Below are 19,134 nucleotides of genomic sequence, written 5' to 3'. Positions count from 1 at the left end.
ACCTGGCAGGGAGGGGCGTCACTGTGGCCGGGCCTGGAAGGGTTCATCTCCCTCCCCGCTCCTCCCTTCTCTGTTCCAGGTACGCCCTGCCCTGAGCAGCGCCCCTCCACCAGCCCTTCTGCCATGCCCTTCCTGCCCTGAAGCCAGCAGACCATGGACTGAAATCCCCCAAACCACGAGCCAGAGTAAACCTCCCTTCCTTTCAGTGGTGAGTGTTGGGTGTTTTGTCCCAGCCACGAGAACGTGACTAAAATGCTGACTTTGTATCTTTCACTGTTTTTTCTAGAGAAAGTAAAAACTATTGCTTAGAGCCTAGATTTACCATGTCTTTCCCATGTCTTAATAGAAATAAACCATTTGGAGAAATATTCAAGAGACAAGGCAGTAGGAAAGAAAAAAGCCTTAGAAATAGATATCAAACCAAATAGTTGATTAATGAATGTGTATGAGTTGATTATATGGCAATGTGCTTCTGTTACTAGTAAGTAAACACCCATAAAATTCAATTTTCATAAAATATTCATGATAGAAACATATTTCCACTTGAAAAGGAAGGCTGGGAGTGTTGTCTTTTTCTTTCTTTCTTTCTTTCTTTCTTTCTTTCTTTCTTTCTTTCTTTCTTTTTTCTCTTTTGTGCACTGGGGATAGAATCCAGGCCCTTTGCACTGAGCTACACACCAACCTTTTATTTATTCACTTTATTTTGAAACAAGGATTTGTTAAATTGTTAAAGTGCCTGTGCCTGGCTTTCAGCTTGCAATCCTCCTGCCTCAGCCTCCTAGGTACTGGGATTTCAGGTATTCGCCAAAACACTGGCTTCTATACTTGTTTATGACTACACCCAAGAACTCCCCAAATAGAATCATACTCTCTCCATTAGAATGAACTTTAATAGGAGTCTGTTGCTAACTATTACTTTTCCTAAAATTAACTGCTTTCTTATTTATTCCTAGGAGGATTCAGGACGACTCTGCATCTTCCAGCAGACATTAACTGAGCGTCCAGGACTCAGCAGGCACAGAAGGTGCCAAGCAGTCCCAGCGGCCCTGTCCCTGACCCTGGGGGGCGGAAGAAATGTCTGCAGGGGAGGGTCTGAAGGGACAGGGACAAACGCCCCCAGGAGGAGAGGGGGCAACGCCTGAGCATGTTTCAGAGGCCCCGAGCCCCATCCTGTGCATCCTTCGAGGCGCTTGGCCAGGAGGAGGAGGAGTGAAGGACCTGGATGGACAGGGACCCAGTGACCACGGTCCCACAGGGGCGCCCCTCACGAGATGAGAGTGTAATGCGTGTGTCTCCGCTGCACTTCCCCTGGAGAGCTGTGCGCTGTGTGTTTGTTCCCTCTCCTCAGGGGGCAGGCACAGGTGCCAGCTGCCTGCTGTCACACCTCATCTCCCTGGAGATTCCATGCCCAGCAGCTTGGCAGGGAGGCGAAGCTGTCGCCCGAATGGCCAGGAGCGAGTCCAGTGAGGGCAGGGGCTCTGCCAGCTCTCACTGCACACCCAGCTCCAGCCCTGGCAGCAAAACCGTGAGCAGCAGCAAATCCTACCAGCACCTGCTGTGTGCTGGACACGTCTCAAGGGTGAGTTCGTGTGACTGTCACGTCGCTTTGGGAGGTGGTAACTGCTGCGTGACGAATTAAATGGAGAGGGAAAGAAGCGATAGATGCCGTGCTCAAGTAGGAGAGCTGGGTGTGCAGGGCCGAGACTTAGACAGTGAATGCTCCTGCCGGTCCCCGGCCTCCCTGCCCACTGTCCCCTCAGCCCAGAGACCCTGCTGGGGAGGACCCCGGGAAGAGGCACCGTGAGGTGCGCGCACAGGTCCTCAGTGAGGAAGGTGATGGGGTGTGGACGGCTGCGGGACCACAGGCCAGGGTGGGAGATCGGCAGGAGAGAGAAGGTGCTTTTCCTGACCACCGTGCAAAGAGAGCGTCCTCCATCTGCATTTTGTGTTTTCGCTTTTAAGCAGGAAATGCCCGGCATGGAAAAATCTGTCAGGGACACGTTGGGCTGAGAGATGCACACACCCGCCCCGTGACGCAGACCTCGGCCCTGAAGAGGTCCCGGACGCTCCAGGCGAGGCTCTGGTTGCCCGCGAGTTATCACACCACTGCCTGCACTTTGGTGAACACAGGACTGATGAGTACCCGGAAACTTGAATTTCACTACTGTTTAGATTTTTTATTACACTTCTGCATACTGACATATTCAAGGGTTTATGCCGCAGTGAAATGCAGATAAAGGTAATAAGTCCCCAAACGCTTTAAAAGCGCTGTGGACTCAGGAGCTGCAGCCTTTACAAGAAGCAAGCACCGTGGCTCCCAGGGCCTTCTGGGCGGCCAGCAGGTGGCGCTGGGTGTGAGCCCGGGGGCCGTCGGTCTCCGGGCACAGGGCAGCGTGGCCCGCAACCCTGGACAATTCTCTGGAAAACATCCCGCACTGCTGGGCTTCTGACTATTCCAGCCATATGTGGGAGTGGTCAGCAAGTTGGAAGTGACGTGGCCAGGCCTTTTCTACATCCCAGGTTCTGCGGGATGCTGCCATTATGCAATGAATCAGCCATCAAACAAATAAAAGAGTGCAGCTGTGTTAAAGGAAATCAAAAAGGAAGTCCTGTCAAAGCGAAATTCACCTTATATTCTAAGAGGGTTTCTTCAACTCTGAAAGAAACTTGAAAAGAGCCTTCAAGGGAAAAAAAAATGCTTGTACTCCTTCAAATTCCCCCTAATAAAAACTTTTCTTCTGCCTATAATTTATCCTGAAAACAGAAAAGTACCGAATGCAAAAGCTCCCCCCCGCCCCCCGACTGGGGGAGGAGTGGCTGCTGGAGGGAGCCGCCCCCCAGAGCTGGGACGGGGAGACGCGGGGAAGCGTGGGAACTGGGCCTTCTGCCCAAAGCGGAGATTCTCCACACTATTCCTAGGAAGTCCGTACTCCCACTAGGAAGAGAGGGCACAGGGCTAACAGAAAGTCAAAGAGTTTAAAAAACGACATACGTGGTCTGCGCACGCCCTGCCGAAGTCCCGAGTCTCATGGAAGACGCCGAATCAGCCCGCGCCCCGGCAACAATCCACTGGACGCCCCACACCCTGCTCCTCTGTACAGCCACCTGGTTCCACACTACAAAGACGCAGAGGACACCAGACCACCAGACCACGGTACTGAGTCCCACTACCCCTGGCCCAGAGATAGGGGCTTCTGAGCCACCGTCCCACTGTTCCTGGTCCAGAGGAAGGGGCTTCCTGGCCACCATCCCTCCTGCTGCTCCCAGCCCAGAGGAAAGGGCTTTTGGGCCACCTTCTGTCCCATCGCTCCTGGCCCAGAGGAAGGGGCTTCTGGGCCACCATCCCTCCCACCACTCCCGGCCCAGAGGTAGGGGCTTCTGAGCCGCCATCCCACTGCTCCTGGTCCAGAGGAAGGGGCTTCCCGGCCACCATCCCTCCCACTGCTCCCAGCCCAGAGGAAAGGGCTTCCCGGCCACCATCCCTCCCACTGCTCCCAGCCCAGAGGAAAGGGCTTTTGGGCCACCTTCTGTCCCGTCGCTCCTGGCCCACAGGAAGGGGCTTCTGGGCCACCATCCCTCCCGCTGCTCCCAGCCCACAGGAAAGGGCTTTTGGGCCACCATCCCTACCACTGCTCCTGGCCCCTGTCCCACCTCTCCCAGCTCAGAGGAGGTAATCTGTGCAGGTGCCAACAGCCCCCCCCCCCCCCAAGTTGAAATGAGAAAACACGTAAATAGGTCTCAAAACCAGACTCCCAGATCACCTACAGCAACCCCAAAGGGAAATGAGATGGAACACTCTGATACTCAACCACCTGGACTCTCTGAACTGGCAACAAAAGAGGATCTGGAAAAAATGAAATCAGAAATAATTTCTCAGGTAACAGGACAAATTGTGACCCTAGTGCAAGACATGATCAATAAATCTAGAGAGGAGCTCAGGAACATGACGGAATCCCAACATAGGAAACAAATGGAATCCATAAAACAGATGCAAATAGATTTCCAGGACATGAAAAACTCCATTGAAAGTCTACACAGCAGAATGAGCCAATGTGAGGACAGAATTTCAGATATACAAGATAAGATTGCAATTAGTGACCAGGAAAAGAAAAATTGCTTCAAAATTATAAGGGAACATGAGAAATCAATCCAGCAGCTGCTAGATGATGCAAAGAAGAAAAACATAAGACTGATTGGAGTCAATGAAGAAACAGGAGAGAGTGCAGATGACATAAAAGATCTCTTCACAGAAATAATGGCAGAAAACTTCCCAAGCAGGGGAAAAGAGCTTGACATACAGATAAGTGAGGCATATAGGACTCCAAATAGCCTTGATCAAAAAAAAAAAATCTACACATAGGCATATAATTGTTAAGATTCCAGAAACACAACAGAAGAACAAAGTTCTCCAAGCAGTCAGAGAAAAGAAACAAATCACATACAAAGGAAAGTCCCTCAGAATCACAGCAGACTTCTCAACACAAACCATCAAGGCAAGAAGAGCTTGGAGTGACATATTCCAACACCTAAAAGAAAACAGCCTCCAACCCAGATTGATGTACCCTGCAAAACCATCTTTCAAAATGGATGGAGAAATAAGATACTTTCATGACAAAGAGCACCTTAGGAACTTTGTGAATACCAAACCAGCACTCCAAAGAATTTTACACAATATCCTAGGAACAGACATTGAGGATCACAACCCCAGGAAGCAAAGCAGAATGAACCCATCTGGCATGACAAGAAATTAAATGTAAAGGGGGAGAACCCAACAAAAAGAAAAAGTCATGGCAATGACAAGTCAATACATTTTAGTTATAACCATCAATGTTAATGGTCTCGATTCACCAATCAAAAGAAATAGACTGGCAGAATGGGTCAAGAAGCAAAATCCAACAATATGCTGCATACAAGAAACACACTTAATTCAAAAGGAAACTCATAGACTGAAAGTTAAAGGGTGGAAAACAATACTCCATGCGACAGGAACCTGAAAAAAAGCAGGAGTAGCTATCCTCTTTGCAGATCAAGTAGATTTCAAACCAACACTGATTAAGAGAGATGAAGAAGGACACTACATCCTTGTAAAGGGAAGAAGCCAAGAGGAAGAGATGACAATCATAAATATCTATGCACCAAACACTAGTGCGCCCAACTATATAAAACAAATATTAACAGACATGAAAAGTCATATATGCACTAATACAATTGTAGTGGGGGACCTCAACACCCCACTACACAAATAGATTGTTCAACTAGACAAAAAATTAGTAATGAAATACTAGAACTCAATTGAACTCTTGAACAAATGAACTTAACAGATGTTTACAGAGTCTTCCAGCCCACAAAATCAGAATACACATTTTTCTCAGCTGCACATGGGTCATTCTCCAAAATAGACCACATACTCACACATAGAACATGTTTAAGTAAGTGCAAAGGAACTGAAGTTATCCCCTGTATATTATCAGACCATAGTGCGATGAAATTGGAGATCCATAGCAAAAGAAACTAAAATATTTCATAAACACGTGGAAATGAACAACACACTTCTGAATAACCAATGGGTCACAGAGGAAATTAAAGAAGAAATCAGACAGTTCCTTCAATTAAATGACAATGACAATACAACATATCGGAATCTATGGGACACAATGAAAGCAGTCTTATGAGGGAAATTCATAGCAGTGAATATGCATATTAGGAAAACAGAAGAAACCCAATTAAACAACCTGATGCTGTACCTCAGCCTTCTAGAAAAAGAAGAACAGGACAACCCCAGAGCTCATACAAGGGAAGAAATTATAAAGATCAGAGGAGAAATCAATGCAATGGAGACTAAGAGAATGATACAAAAAATCAATGAAGCCAAGAGTTGGGTCTTTGAAAGAATCAACAAAATTGACAAACCCTTAGCCAACTTTGTCAGAAAAAGGAAAGAAAAGGCCCAAATCCATGCAATTAGGAATGAAAAAGGTGAAATTACAACAGACCCAGCAGAAATCCAGAGGATCATCAATACCTACTTCCAGAACCTATACGCCAATAAGATGGACAACACAGAAGAAATGGACAGATTCCCAGATACATATGAATTACCAAAGTTGAACGAAGAAGACCTAAAAATTCTGAACAACCCAATATCAACCAATGAAATTGAAAATGTAATTAAAAACTTATCAACTAAGAAAAGCCTGGGCCCTGATGGCTTCACTGCTGAATTCTGCAAGACATTTAGAGAGGAACTGCTGCCACTACTGTTTAAACTCTTCAATGAAATTGAAAGGGAAGCAATACTCCCAAATTCATTCCTGGAAGCAAGCATCACCTTGATCCCCAAAGCAGAGAAAGACCCAACCAAAAAGGAGAACTATAGGCCAATCTCACTAATGAACATAGACGCAAAAATCCTTAATAAGATAATGGCAAAGAGAACGCAAAGATCATCAAGAAGATCATACACCCTGATCAAGTGGGATTCATCCCAGGGATGCAGGGATGGTTCAATATACGAAAATCAATCAATGTAATACACTATATCAATAGAGCCAAGGACAAAAACCATATGATTATCTCCATAGAAGCAGAAAAGGCATTTGACAAAATCCAACATGCATTTATGATTAAAACCCTACAAAAAATTGGAATAGATGGTCTCTACCTCAAACTGATAGAAGCCATCTATGAAAAACCAACAGCCAATATCATACTAAATGGTCAAAAACTGAAATCCCTCACACTCAAATCAGGAACAAGACAAGGATGTCCACTATCACCACTCTTGTTCGATACAGTTCTGGAAACATTAGCCACGGCAATTAGACAAGAGAAAGAAATAAAAGGAATAAAGGAAATGAAGAAGTCAAATTGTCATTATTTGCAGATGACATGATACTCTATATAGAAGACCCCAAGAACTCCACCAAAAGTCTTCTAGACTTAATAACCAAATTCAGTCAAGTAGCTGATTACAAGGTCAACACACAAAAATCAATAGCTTTCCTCTACACAAATGACAGACCCACTGAGAGAGAAATAGGGCAAATAATTCCTTTCACAATAGCATCCAAAAAACTGAAATACCTAGGAATCAACCTAACAAAAGAAATCAAAGAAAGACTCTTTTCTGAAAACTATGGCACTCTGAAAAGAGAGATTGAAGATGATATCAGAAAATGGACAGACATCCCCTGCTCCTGGGTAGGGAGGATTAATATAGTGAAAATGGCCGTACTCCCAAAACTGCTATATAGATTTAATGCAATTCCAACTGAGATCCCAGCAGCATACTTCATGGACCTTGAGAAAACAATCCAAAAATTCATTTGGAACAAAAAGAGACCCAGAATAGCAAAAGCAATTCTAGGTAACAGAGACATGGCAGGGGGTATCACAATCCCCAACCTGCAACTCTACTACAAAGCTACTGTGATAAAAACAGCATGGTACTGGCCAAGAAACAGACCTGAGGACCAGTGGAATAGATTAGAAGATGCAGAAACAATGCCAGACACACTCAGCCATCTCATCATCGATAAAGGAGCCAAACACCCTCACTGGAGGAAAGATAGCCTCTTTAATAAATGGTTTTGGAAAAATTGGGCTTCAACTTGCCAAAAATTAAAACTAGACCTATATCTCTCACCATGCACTAAACTAAAATCAAAATGGATTCAAGATCTAAATATTAAAATAGAAACTCTGAACCAGTTGGAACAGAGGTTAGGTAGAACCCTTGAAGACATCGGTGTAGGAAAAAATTTTATGAACAAAACCTCAGTTGCCCGTGAACTAGCACAAACAATCAACAAGTGGGATCTCTTCTTATTAAAAGGCTTCTGCACAGCAAGAGGAATCACCAGCAGTGTGAAGAGACAACCCACAATGTGGGAAAACATCTTCACCTGCTCTTCCTCAGACAAAGGTCTACTATCTCGAATCCATAAAGAACTTAAAAACATCAGACCTCCCAAATTTAAAGACCCAATCCGAAAATGGGCATCTGAAATGAACAGACATTTCTGAGACAAAGAAGTAGAAATAGCAAATAAATACATGAAAAAATGTTCAACATCACTGGTCATTCGAGAGATGCAAATGAAAGCAACGCTGAGATTCTACTTCACTCCAGAAAGAATGGCTGCTATCATGAAATCAACCAATAACAAATGCTGGTGGGGCTGTGGGGAAAGAGGAACCCTGCTCCACTCCTGGTGGGAGTGTAGACTGGTGCAACCACTGTGGAAATCAGTATGGAGATACCTCAAAGAACTAGGACTGGAAGTCCCATTTGAGCCTGCTATTCCCCTGCTGGGGATCTTCCCCAAAGAATTAAAAGAATCATACCACAGTGATATATGTGCACCCATGTTCATAGCAGCACAGTTTGTAATAGCTAAAACTTGGAAACAGCCCAAATGCCCATCAACTGGAGACTGGATAAAGAAAATGTGGGTTTTTTTTTTTTTATAAAATGGAGTACTACTCAGCCATAAAGTGAGAAATTAGAGACATGTAGCTAAGTGGATGCACATTGAGGCGATACTCTTAAGTGAAATAAATAGGACACACATGTATAAATACCGAATAGTTTCTCTGGTGTGAGAAACTGAAAGAGTAAGTATGGACTAAATGTATAATAGGTCATGTGAAATAGGAAGAAAAGGGCCAAAGGGGAAGGAAGTGGGAGGGCTAAGGGAAAGGATAGAAGGGAATGGGATTAATATGAGAAAATGGAAAAATAGGAACAAAATCTTTGTAAATAGGGAGGACTGGAGGGGTTGAAGGGAGGGCTGGGCAAGGGTGAAAAATAAGAACCAAGAGAGACTATGTAAAGGTGCAAATTTCCAATGATGAATGTCATTATATTGTATACCTAAAATGTACCGATGATTAGAATGAATAATCGATAATGTAAAATAGGAAGAAAAGGTCCAAAGGGGTAGGGGAAGTGGGAGGGGCAGGGGAAAGGAAAGAAGGGAAAGGAAAAATGATGAGAAATGGAACAAATGGAAATAAAGTCTTTGTAAATAGGGAAGGGTGGAGGGGGTGAAGGGAGGGCTAGGAATGGGGAAAAAATAAGAACCAAGATGCATCATGTAAAGGTACAATTCCCAATGAGAAATGTAATTGTGTTGTATACCTACAATGTACCAATAAAAGAATTTAATTTAAACAACAACAACAAAAAAACGACATACATGAAGTAAATGCAAAAAAACAAAAAAACGTGCATTCCCCTGGCAGCAGAAGCCTTAAGTATCAAGACTCCCCCAGAACACAGGGCGTGAGCTCACACCCAGGGCCACAGGCTGGCGGGGATCTTTGCTCTCACACCATGAGGAGGCCAACGACGGCAGCTAAGTTTCTTCCTCCACACAGACCGCTAAGGATCCAGCCACACTTCCTCCTTGGGTTGAATATATTTGGAGATGTGGGGTGAGCTGGGAGAAGGACGAGAAGCTAACTGACGACGTGTAAACCGTCCCTTTCTGCACTGTTTGGCGGGCACAGGTGGGAAGGGTGGTGGGGCAGATGGGAGGGAGCCAGTGAAGGGTATTCTGAGATTTCTTCACTGCGGTCCTGTCCTCATGCAGCCGGGAGGTAGCAGAGATTCCCCCGGGTTCACGTGAAAGAGAAATGATGCTTTCCTATGACTGTTCTTACGCTGAGAAAAGGCATAAATTGTTATTCCCAAGGAGTCTTCTGATGGCTCAGTGTAACAGTAGAAGGTAGAAAAGTAGACATTTCGAGTTAATAGGCAAATACACTCAAGACACTGGAAATTTCTTCCTTGAACTTCCATTCTTCTGGACATCGTACATCCATTTTCTTCCATTGGGAATACAGTTCAGTGAAATGGGGACCTTCAAGCACTAAATTAGAGCATTAAAAAGAGAGCTAAGCTTGCATCCTTTACTAATAGCTATACATGGAATTAAGTTATACACGGCAAGAACACACACTCTACAGCCCAAGGCATATGACAGTGCTCGGGAACTCATTTCACCCCTGCACGGGAACTATGAAATATTAGATATTGTCTGAAGTAAGGGGCTGTGACTTGGAAGTTGCTTTCAGCCCACTGATGTTTGTTTCTATATCATCGATGCTGTTAAAGTTGATGGGAGCCCCGTGAGAGAGCCTGGTAAGGCCTGAAGGCAGCTCTCAGGGAAACCTTCTTTTCTTCTACTTTTTCTTAGGTCATGATTCTTCTATAATCGAATGCGTTCATGTTTCTATTAAAATTCATAGCCGGGGCTGGGGGTGTTGCTCAGTGGTAGTAAGCATGCTTAGCACGTGTGAGGCCCTGAGTTCAGTCCTAGCAACACACACACACACACACACACACACACACACACACACACACAGAAGCTGGATCAGGATCTTGATTTAGTCTGAGCTGCACAGACACAAGTGGAATCCCTGTGTTCTTTTGCCATCCATAGTGTTATAAGCTCAGGGCTGCATCTGGAACTTTTGGAAGTCATGTTACAACACGGTCTCGGAAGCTCGTGGTTAATTGTAAGCCTTATGCCTCAGTCAAATTCCCGTAAAACTTACTGAAAACCTACTATGCTTAAGGCATTGGTAATTTTTATGTGAACTATGATGAAACCAGATAGCATACTCACAAACATTTAATCTATTGATTGCTTATCACTGTTCTGAGTTTACAGCTGAACTGCCTAACCAGCTAGGTGGATGCTCACTACCAGTCTTGTCCTTGTTTAGAGCTTGCTGCTCAACAATGATCAATTTCTCCTTTTAACTCGATGACATTTGCCATTGATAGGAAAAAGCCCCATTTATAAACCAAATAGTTCTTCCATTAAATTACAGCAGACCCTTGACTTACGAACTCAATCCATTCCCAAGGGCTGGTTGTAACTCAGGTTGGCCAGTGGAGGCTCAGTCTCCTCTACACAGCCTTCACAGTCTCTCTCCTGCACATAGGCAGATCTCAGGGTCCTCAGAGAGACACTGGCCCGGGATTTCTCAGTGAGCCCCACTCAGGACAGGATGCTGTCAGGTTCCTTCCAGACTCTTTAAGGGTTAAATCTGCATCTGAGACCATGTGGAAGCACACGCGGCAGATGTTTGGGTGGTAACTCAAGACTTTGGTTGTAAGTTAAAACTGAAATTCCAGTCGTAACCCAAGTTGATCATCTGTCAGGCTGGTTGTAACTCGAGGGTCCACTGTACATGGTTTTCCATGTACAACATTCCCATCTCTTCTTTCATTTCTTCTTTTCCTTTCAGATAAGCCCCGCCGCAGACCTGTTCTTCTGGTTTTGTGGGGGCTCTGGGGGTGCTTCCACCCTTTCTTCGCCTTTCCCTTAAGAAGCAGGTGTGGTTCCCGGAGTCCCGGCTGGGGCTCCCCATTTCCCTCTGTGAGTCTAACAGTTCACTGTCCCCTGGCGAGCAGCCGGGCAGTGGTTTCCACCCCACTGCCCAAGTCCCAGCTGAGCAGACAGAAACGCCGGGGGTGTCTGCTTGTGGGCAACTTCACGGTGCTCAGCCTAAACTTAAAATTTAATCTTTCTCAAATGCTATTTCCCTTTGAGGCTCCTATTTCAGGATAATTCATATCTTTCCTTAATTTTTTGAAATTGCCTTTCCTACGTTTTATATTTAAATATATCCAGCAGGCAGGCAGCTCCGCGTGTATTATAAAGCTCCAAGTGACACGGTCATTTCCCTGAACAGTCCCATTAGGGCTCTATCAGTGGCTCATTCTTTTCATTGCTTTCTCGACCCCACGAGAGATGAAAATGCCGTAGTATTTTGTACAAATTTGCATGTAATGCTTCCCAGATTTTATCTCTGTAACTTTTTCCACTCATCTCTCTCCTACCACCTGTCTGTCAATGCTTCAAAAACTCATCACAATACTTATCTTCTTTTATTGTTGTTGCTTTTTTGAGAGAGTCTTGCTATGTAGCCCAGGCTGGCCTGGAACTCGCCAAGATCCTCCTGCCTCAGCCTCCTGGGTGCTGGGATTGCAGGCATGGGTCACCACGCATGCCATCCTTATCTTCCTGTCCCCAGCACACAGCCAGTTTCTAGATGGAGAGGGATGTGCAGCGAGCCATGCTGACTGGAGGGAAACAGTGAAGGAATGCAGTCAGAGAGAAACAGGGGAAGGACCGGTGAAATTCCAGCAGAAGCTCTAGGAGCTAAAAATGCATCCTCACTTTGCCTTTGTAGCAATTTTATAATTTGGGTAGAAAAGCACCCTCTCGACTGCTTCCACGATTCAGTTCTTCCTTCTTGGGATTACCGGCATTGGCTTCCACTCTGGTTTTTGCTTTGGCTGCCTTGGGGTGTTAGGACTTGAACCCAGCACTCTGTGCGCCACTGCTCTGTTGTTTTCCAGATGCCCCTCTCAGCCCACATCTGCAGAAGCGGACCTGCAAGTTGCCCTTCTGCCGGAACTCCCCATCCAGAGAAAGGATGGCACCAGCGTGGCTGCCTGGGCTTTGCTTTGAAGACGACGTCCCAGGCTGAGCACTGGGGGACCTGAGGATCCCTGCCCATCAGCAGCCGAGCTGGGGCCATGTCCCTCACCTGGCACAGAGTGGTGCACGGGACTCCCCCACCCCCCCACCTGTCCTCACCGAGGCTGCACACTGGGGCCCCGGGGGCTTGGGCTCCCAAAGGTCCTGCTGTCAGTCTGGAGGTGCCCTTCTTGGCCGGGGACAGACAGCACCGGCTCCTGCATCAGTAATGGGAGTCTCTGGGTCTCACCTGAGGATCAAGAGCTTTAGGCTGTGGGGTTTGTCCTGAGGGCAGCAAACACATGCCAGTGAGCCTGCCCTCCAGGCGGGAAGACCTGGGTGGAGGGGACCCTGCTCCTGGGCAGAGGCGTCTCCTCAGGGCCGCGCTGTGTCACTGAAGAGCTGTTGCCCACAGCCACACGTGGTTTGTTCTCTGGCAAAACTGTCCTTTCCCATCCCGTACTGCTGGACCGAGAGCAGCAGGTCACTGGCACTTCCCCATGCGACTGCCTGCGACTGTGAACTCAAAAGTGGAACTATGCATCAGGCATTCCCTCTACACCGGAGCCTGCAGGTGACTTGCCGGCATGAAGCAGGACGGCAGGACAGAAGGAGCAGCGAGTGCGGCCTCAGGATCTGGTTCGGGGCAGAACTGCAAATTCTCAATTAAGCACTTAGTGTGTGCTGTGAGTGCTTCAGCCCCGTGAGGCCTCCCTGTGTTGTCCTTGTGTGGTGGACAAGGAACCGGGTCACAGAGCGGGTGAGACACAGCCAGAGAGTGGCAGAGCCAAGATGGAATGCAGTCATCTGGCTCCAAAACAGACCTTTGCCAGTATGCTAAGCTCCCTCCCACGTGGGGTCTTAGTAAATTCCTTAGCCTCTCCCGGTCCTGGCTTTCAAGTATGCAAAACAGTGTAAAATAATGAGGCTGAGCCCCTGGGTGGATGCACACTCTGCATGACGCATTTTAGGCGTTTGATAAATATTGGTATATGCGAGCGCACTTTGTGAGCTACACAATGCAAGAATAAGCTGAATCCTATTATGATATCCGTGACAATGCAGACTTGAGGCACAGATTTATGGACAAGAGTTAATATACAAAATCAAAATACAACTTCTCACTACTCATAAAGGATAAAGTGCTTAAAAATATGCATGAGTTTAATAATCTTACCAGTGATAAGAAGATAAGTGTAGAAATGAAGTTACTGGAAGTTTTCCTTTTATTTCTGAGTCATTGAAGAAGCATTCTATAATCTACAAGCTTTATCTTTGTTATTGCCAGGAAATTAGGCCAGTAAAAAAGATAGCATTGGATCAAATCCAGCCGATCTCTCCAAAGACAAAATGGCCAGTGACACACGAAAAATTTATTTTCAATTTTTTTAATGAAGTGCTGGTTATTATTGAAGCAAAGCTCCCAGATCAACTCCACAGGGGAAGAAGAGGCAGGGTGATTTTGAAATTTGGCACTCAGTGCTAGATTCAGAATGTCAGAAATTTGCCTGGGCTGAAAATAGCCATGATTAGCTATTGGCTTTACGAAGAGGGATGAATTCTATACTGGAAACGCCATTAAAGATTTGGGGGCCAACATCTGAGGAGAAAGAAGCTGCAGTCCATGGTGCGCTCTTCTTTCCTTCCGTTTTTAAATTGTTCTTTATTTCAAGAGCAATGTTTCCAGATTTTCAGAGGTATTGGGACGTGCTTCTATGCCTTTCTTGCTCTAGCAGTTTGGGGCTGCCCAGTGCCCCTGGATACCTGCACGCTGCCCTGGAAAGTGGCATCCTGTGACAGTCTGCCTGTTTCGGTCAGAGGATCTGACTCTGGGTCAGGCCTGCGTGTGTCAGCTACTGCCTCTCAACACCACGCTCCCGCAGTTAGGGTTCCTGCAGGGTTCCCTTCCACCCCTGGCGCTGCACGCACAGCATTTGCCGAATCAACAACGCAGCCCCCAGCCACAAACCTTGGAAATTAGACACTTGGGTACTCTGGTGTTAGCAATAATTAAACTTTCTATGCTAATGGTGTTTCTAAAATCTGTGATCCTAAAACATCTTAAGTTTTGATCATTAATCTAAGAATGAGTGAGGGTAGTAATGTATAATCATAAACAACAAATACCCAACTTCCTAAAGGAGCATATGATTTCTTAAAAGTTACTTATCTTACCTTTGTTTTTATTTGTTAAGCTTAGAATTACTTTTGCCTAATTGGAGCCCTAAACCTACATATTACTCCTCTCTCTCCTCTCTCTCCTCTCCCCCCCCCCCCCCCAGTGCTGAGAACTGAACCTAGAGCCTCACATAGGCTACGCAAGAATTCCACACCCAAGCCAGTTTTTTTTCTTTTGAGGCAGGGTTTCACTAAGTTGCTTGGGTTAGCCTTGAACTCAGCCTCCTGAGTGCTGGGATTGCAGGCATGCACCTCCACGCACAGCTGCATACTATTTTTTGACACTTAGGACACTGTCACAGCGATGAGATAAATACAGTGACACTCCACATTAAGGTCATGGTCTCGGGCTGGAGGGGCAGCATTTGCAGTGCTGCAGGAATCAATGTGGCTTAATGAGAGAGATTAAGAGGTATAGAAAGCTAAGACTCTAGCTGAGGCAAGAAAATGAGAAAACAGTGATCTATCACTAAGCAGGAAAGGAAATAAAGGAGAAAGGGATTTGGGGACAAAAGAATGAAGTCGCTCAGGGGCGTCTTCCACATGACTGCCGGTGACACATGCAGGTGACATGGCCGAGGTCTGCCGCACACCTGTGAGGTGCTGAGGAATTTGGCAGAGGGGCCTGGCCAGGTGTGCCTATAGCTGATAAGAAGGATACCCGGGGAAGAGGTCTAGAGAGAATGGGGAGAGGTCTGAAAGAGATTACTGTGGAGGAGAAAGGCAGAGGCATGCTCGGGAAGGAAGAAGAAAAATTGTGGATGTGTGGTGTCATTTAAATCAAGAAGTTCCAGTAAGCAAGGACCAGACAGACAGTCACCACTAGATCGGAGGGTTCGGAACGAAGCACCTTGGCAGGATGGCGAGGCGGCAAAGTCATGGTTCAGAGAGTGCTGCAGAGCAGAGAAGCTCCTTAGAGCCGCTAAGGAAGCCGTGCCCTAAGGGTCCGGTTCGGGGACTGACGCTTGCAGCTCTCCCCTTCTGTCTTTCTAGTTCCTCATGTGTGAAGGTGACAGCTGAGCCTTCCTCTTCACAGGACACAGCTGAACAGCCCTAGGTTCTTGGTTTTCTTGCTAAATTTCTACTTACTGCTTGCTCTGGCTTAGAGGATAATTGTGTTTAGAGTTAAAAGGGTTCCTCCTGCTGTGAAGCTTTCCTGCAGGAGGGAAGGGAGTTAAGTAAATGCTGTAAGACTAAGAACTCGATCTTTTATTCCCTTAGTTGCCCATCCTTCTGGCTGTTAATCAGACTTCAGCCCAGGGCTCTACACAGAAGGAACTAAGTTAATAGCTGTTGGATGGATCGTATAGATACGGAGCCCATGGAGAAGTTTATTGCTTTTACCAAGTGGACATGTCAATTAGTCTTCGAGAACAAGACAAGCTGGGAGTGATGATGAGACTACCAGACCCGAGAGGAGGCAGGACAAGGCTGGGTCACCTTACCTGGCCTTCAGTAGTATTCCGAGGCTTTCCACACCAGGCCCTGCGGTAACCGTCAAATGAGATCGCTTTGGTTGGTCTGAAAATACAATAGAAAGCAGACAATGGGTGGTGTGCAACTTGCCCTTCAAAAGCGTTTATCTGAGCAGACTGCTTGGGTGGTATCTCGTCATCAGACAGACTGGCTTGCGATTCTGACACACGTCTTGCAGACACATTCTCTGCACCACTGTCGGCACAAATCTCAGAAAAGAAAACATGTCCAAAGCACTGTTCAGTGATAATGGTAAAGGTGTTTCCATGTGTATATTATGAAAATATAAAGGTTTGAGGCATCTGCCTTTCATGAACACTAAAAATGAACTTTAAGCAAAGCATTCTATCTGTAAATTCTCATTCTATAATAAAAATTTTCTTGAGCTTTATGTCAAATTTTAGTAAAATTACCTTCTTTCCTATTATGAAGAGAGAATAAAAGTATCAGAATTGAGATTAGTTTAATTATTACACAGAATCTGACTACTTTTTGTAGAAGGAAAAAAATGACTCTTTTCTACCACTCCTGGCTGTAGTTTTTCTTCCCTTTGCTAATATTACTATGTTCTAGAGCCAGGAGTGGTGACAGACGCCTGTAATCCCAGCACTCGGGAGGCTGAGGCAGGAGGATCACCATGAGTTCAAGGCCCCCCTCCCCCGGAACCCCATAGTGAGAACCTCTCTCAAACAAAATTTACTGTATCCTAATAGGAGAACAAAGATTATTCTAAAGTATTCAATGGGAACTATAAAACAGTCTCCTAACAGCTTTCACTAAAGCTTCTTAAAGAGACATTCTCAACACTGTCTAAACAAAACATTACCTAGCGTACTTTTCAGATGTGAAAAATCACCAATTAACTGCCTTAAATAGATACTCAGACATCCAATGTCAAACACCTTAAGTCTGTCTTCTAATTTAAGTTTCTAGCTCTTGAGGTAGCATCTTTGAGTTAGAACAAGTCTATCAGCATTAACGTTTATAGGTAAACTGTAGGCATCTTAAGGTAAATACTTGACTCAATTTTGCAAGTAAGAGGGCCATATCTAAATGTGTTAATGCAGTCACTTATTTAAATAACAACTATAGGCACCTAATTTTAAGAGTAACAGTTTTCAAATATGTTAGTGCTCTTCCAATCACACTTAAGTAGAAGTCTGAAACTTACTGAAGATAAATTAATCATTACTATTACTACTTCATGAGCTGCAAGCTACTAAATGATACGCTAAGCTAACCAAGCTTTGGGGCAAAATGCTTCAGCCTTCGGCAGGGAGGCAGCAAATGAAAGGCTGCATTCTATCTCCTGCACGAACAAGCTTGTGATCAATCTGCTGTCACAGGTCATTTAACAGACAACAATGACCCAGGAGGAAGGAAACTGTCAACACACTGTCTCGTGAAAAAATATACCATCTTCGGGCACAATCGTCCCCATTGTTTTTTGTCTGTTTGAGGCTGACCTGTGACCCCTCCCTTCCCAAGGGTGTCCTGTTCAGTTTCAAACTGCTAGCCTTCAGGGCCTTTCTTCTCTTTCTTCCAGAATAATTAAAAATATTACCCCCAAAAGTATAACATTAGTTACTTTGAAGAGACGAAGCAGACTGTCTTAACATTTGAGAGTATATTAGCATTTTCAATTCTATAAAGGAAAGAGCTTCTTAAAATAAGGGAACAGTAACTATAGTTTACTATTATTCAGATAAACTACCAAGTTTAGGAGTATGTGTACAGCATAAAAATCCATGTGTTTATAGTTCCAGCCAATAATGGGAATTTATTGAATGGTATCACTGACATTATGAATATGAAAAAGTAGAAGGTGTAATTTTAAACTGAACGTCAAGGCTTATTACCCTGTTGGGAAAATAAGATGAATACTTGGAGGAGTGCACAGAGCAGCTTTCTACATTAACACAAAAAATGCTACCTGGTTCTACCTGGACACGTGGAGAACGTGACACATTAACAGATGTGTCTTTGGCAACAAGAAGGGAAGCTGGAGGCCCGAGACACGACTTGTCACTTGGGGTTTGGGTCTGGAAATAGGGGAGCAGACACCTTATGCTGGGGGTGGCGTTGGCCAGGGTCAGGCGGGAAGCGGGTTATCACAGACAGCTAAGTCAGGTCGACATGCAGCAGGCAGGCAGATGGGGCTGAGCCCTCAACTGCGGCCAGAGTCACATCAGCGGGGGCCGGGCCTCAAGATGAGGACAAGGACCAGGCCTGCATCCTCCCCCAGGGATGAGACAGGTGGCAGCACCTGGTCTGGTGGTCTAGATGGCACCGTCCGCCTCCGTGTGTGACCAGGACCCCAGACGTCACCTACCTGTGAAGTTCTTTGTTCTCTCCCTGTACTCTTGCTACAAGACTTGCTTCCCTCCTTGGATCACTGTTAACCTAAGCAACCATACTTGGGACCTTATTGGTCGATCACAGCTTTAACCCACGTTGTACCCATGTGGTTTTGCTCTATAAAACCTCCGTGTAATGGGGCTCCCTGGCTACCCACTCGGGACCCCTCCCGCCTCTCAGGAGCTATCCTATCAATAAATATCTTCCTGCTCTTAACTGCTACTGTTCCTAGAATTCATTCTTCTCTCTTAGAAAACATGAACTTGGCATCTCAAGCACCTAACAGGTTGGCAGATAGAGTTTCCATATTTCATCTCCTGCATCAGTATGTACATGGGTACAACCCAGGAGGAAAATGATGATCAGACCGTTTAGAGGAGTTGGGATTTGATAAAATAAGTGAAAGTCAGCAGGGCAGGATCTTCAAATTTAAGCGGATTCATATTCAACTTGGGGTTGATTCAATAATGTGATTCGTGGGGCAGTGGCCATCAGTAATTCTGGAAAAGGCAAGGAAATTACAAAATTAGCATCTGAGCAAGAGTTTTCCTGGGACGCAGTGTACGGAGGGTTACCTAAGGAGTCAGGGAATCAAATTCAGTCTTTCAGGCAGGAGAGAGCA

The 19,134-nt window shown here is 45.5% G+C and overlaps 1 protein-coding gene across 1 annotated transcript in view; it reads right to left on the bottom strand.

The window, feature by feature from the left end:
- The window catches only part of Ube2u (ubiquitin conjugating enzyme E2 U), a 61,941-nt gene that overhangs the window by 24,283 nt on the left and 18,524 nt on the right, over positions 1–19,134 (bottom strand). Inside the window, exon 6 of the mRNA XM_021255600.2 lies at positions 16,124–16,199. Coding sequence (XP_021111259.1) covers positions 16,124–16,199 — 76 coding nt within the window. The remainder of the gene's footprint in view (positions 1–16,123; positions 16,200–19,134) is intronic.

Source organism: Heterocephalus glaber, unplaced genomic scaffold (assembly GCF_053883595.1).
Source record: "Heterocephalus glaber isolate CG9 unplaced genomic scaffold, H.glaber_assembly_v1.0 deba00001442, whole genome shotgun sequence".
Taxonomy (NCBI): Eukaryota; Metazoa; Chordata; class Mammalia; order Rodentia; family Bathyergidae; genus Heterocephalus; species Heterocephalus glaber.
This window is presented reverse-complemented; position numbering and strand designations above follow the sequence as displayed.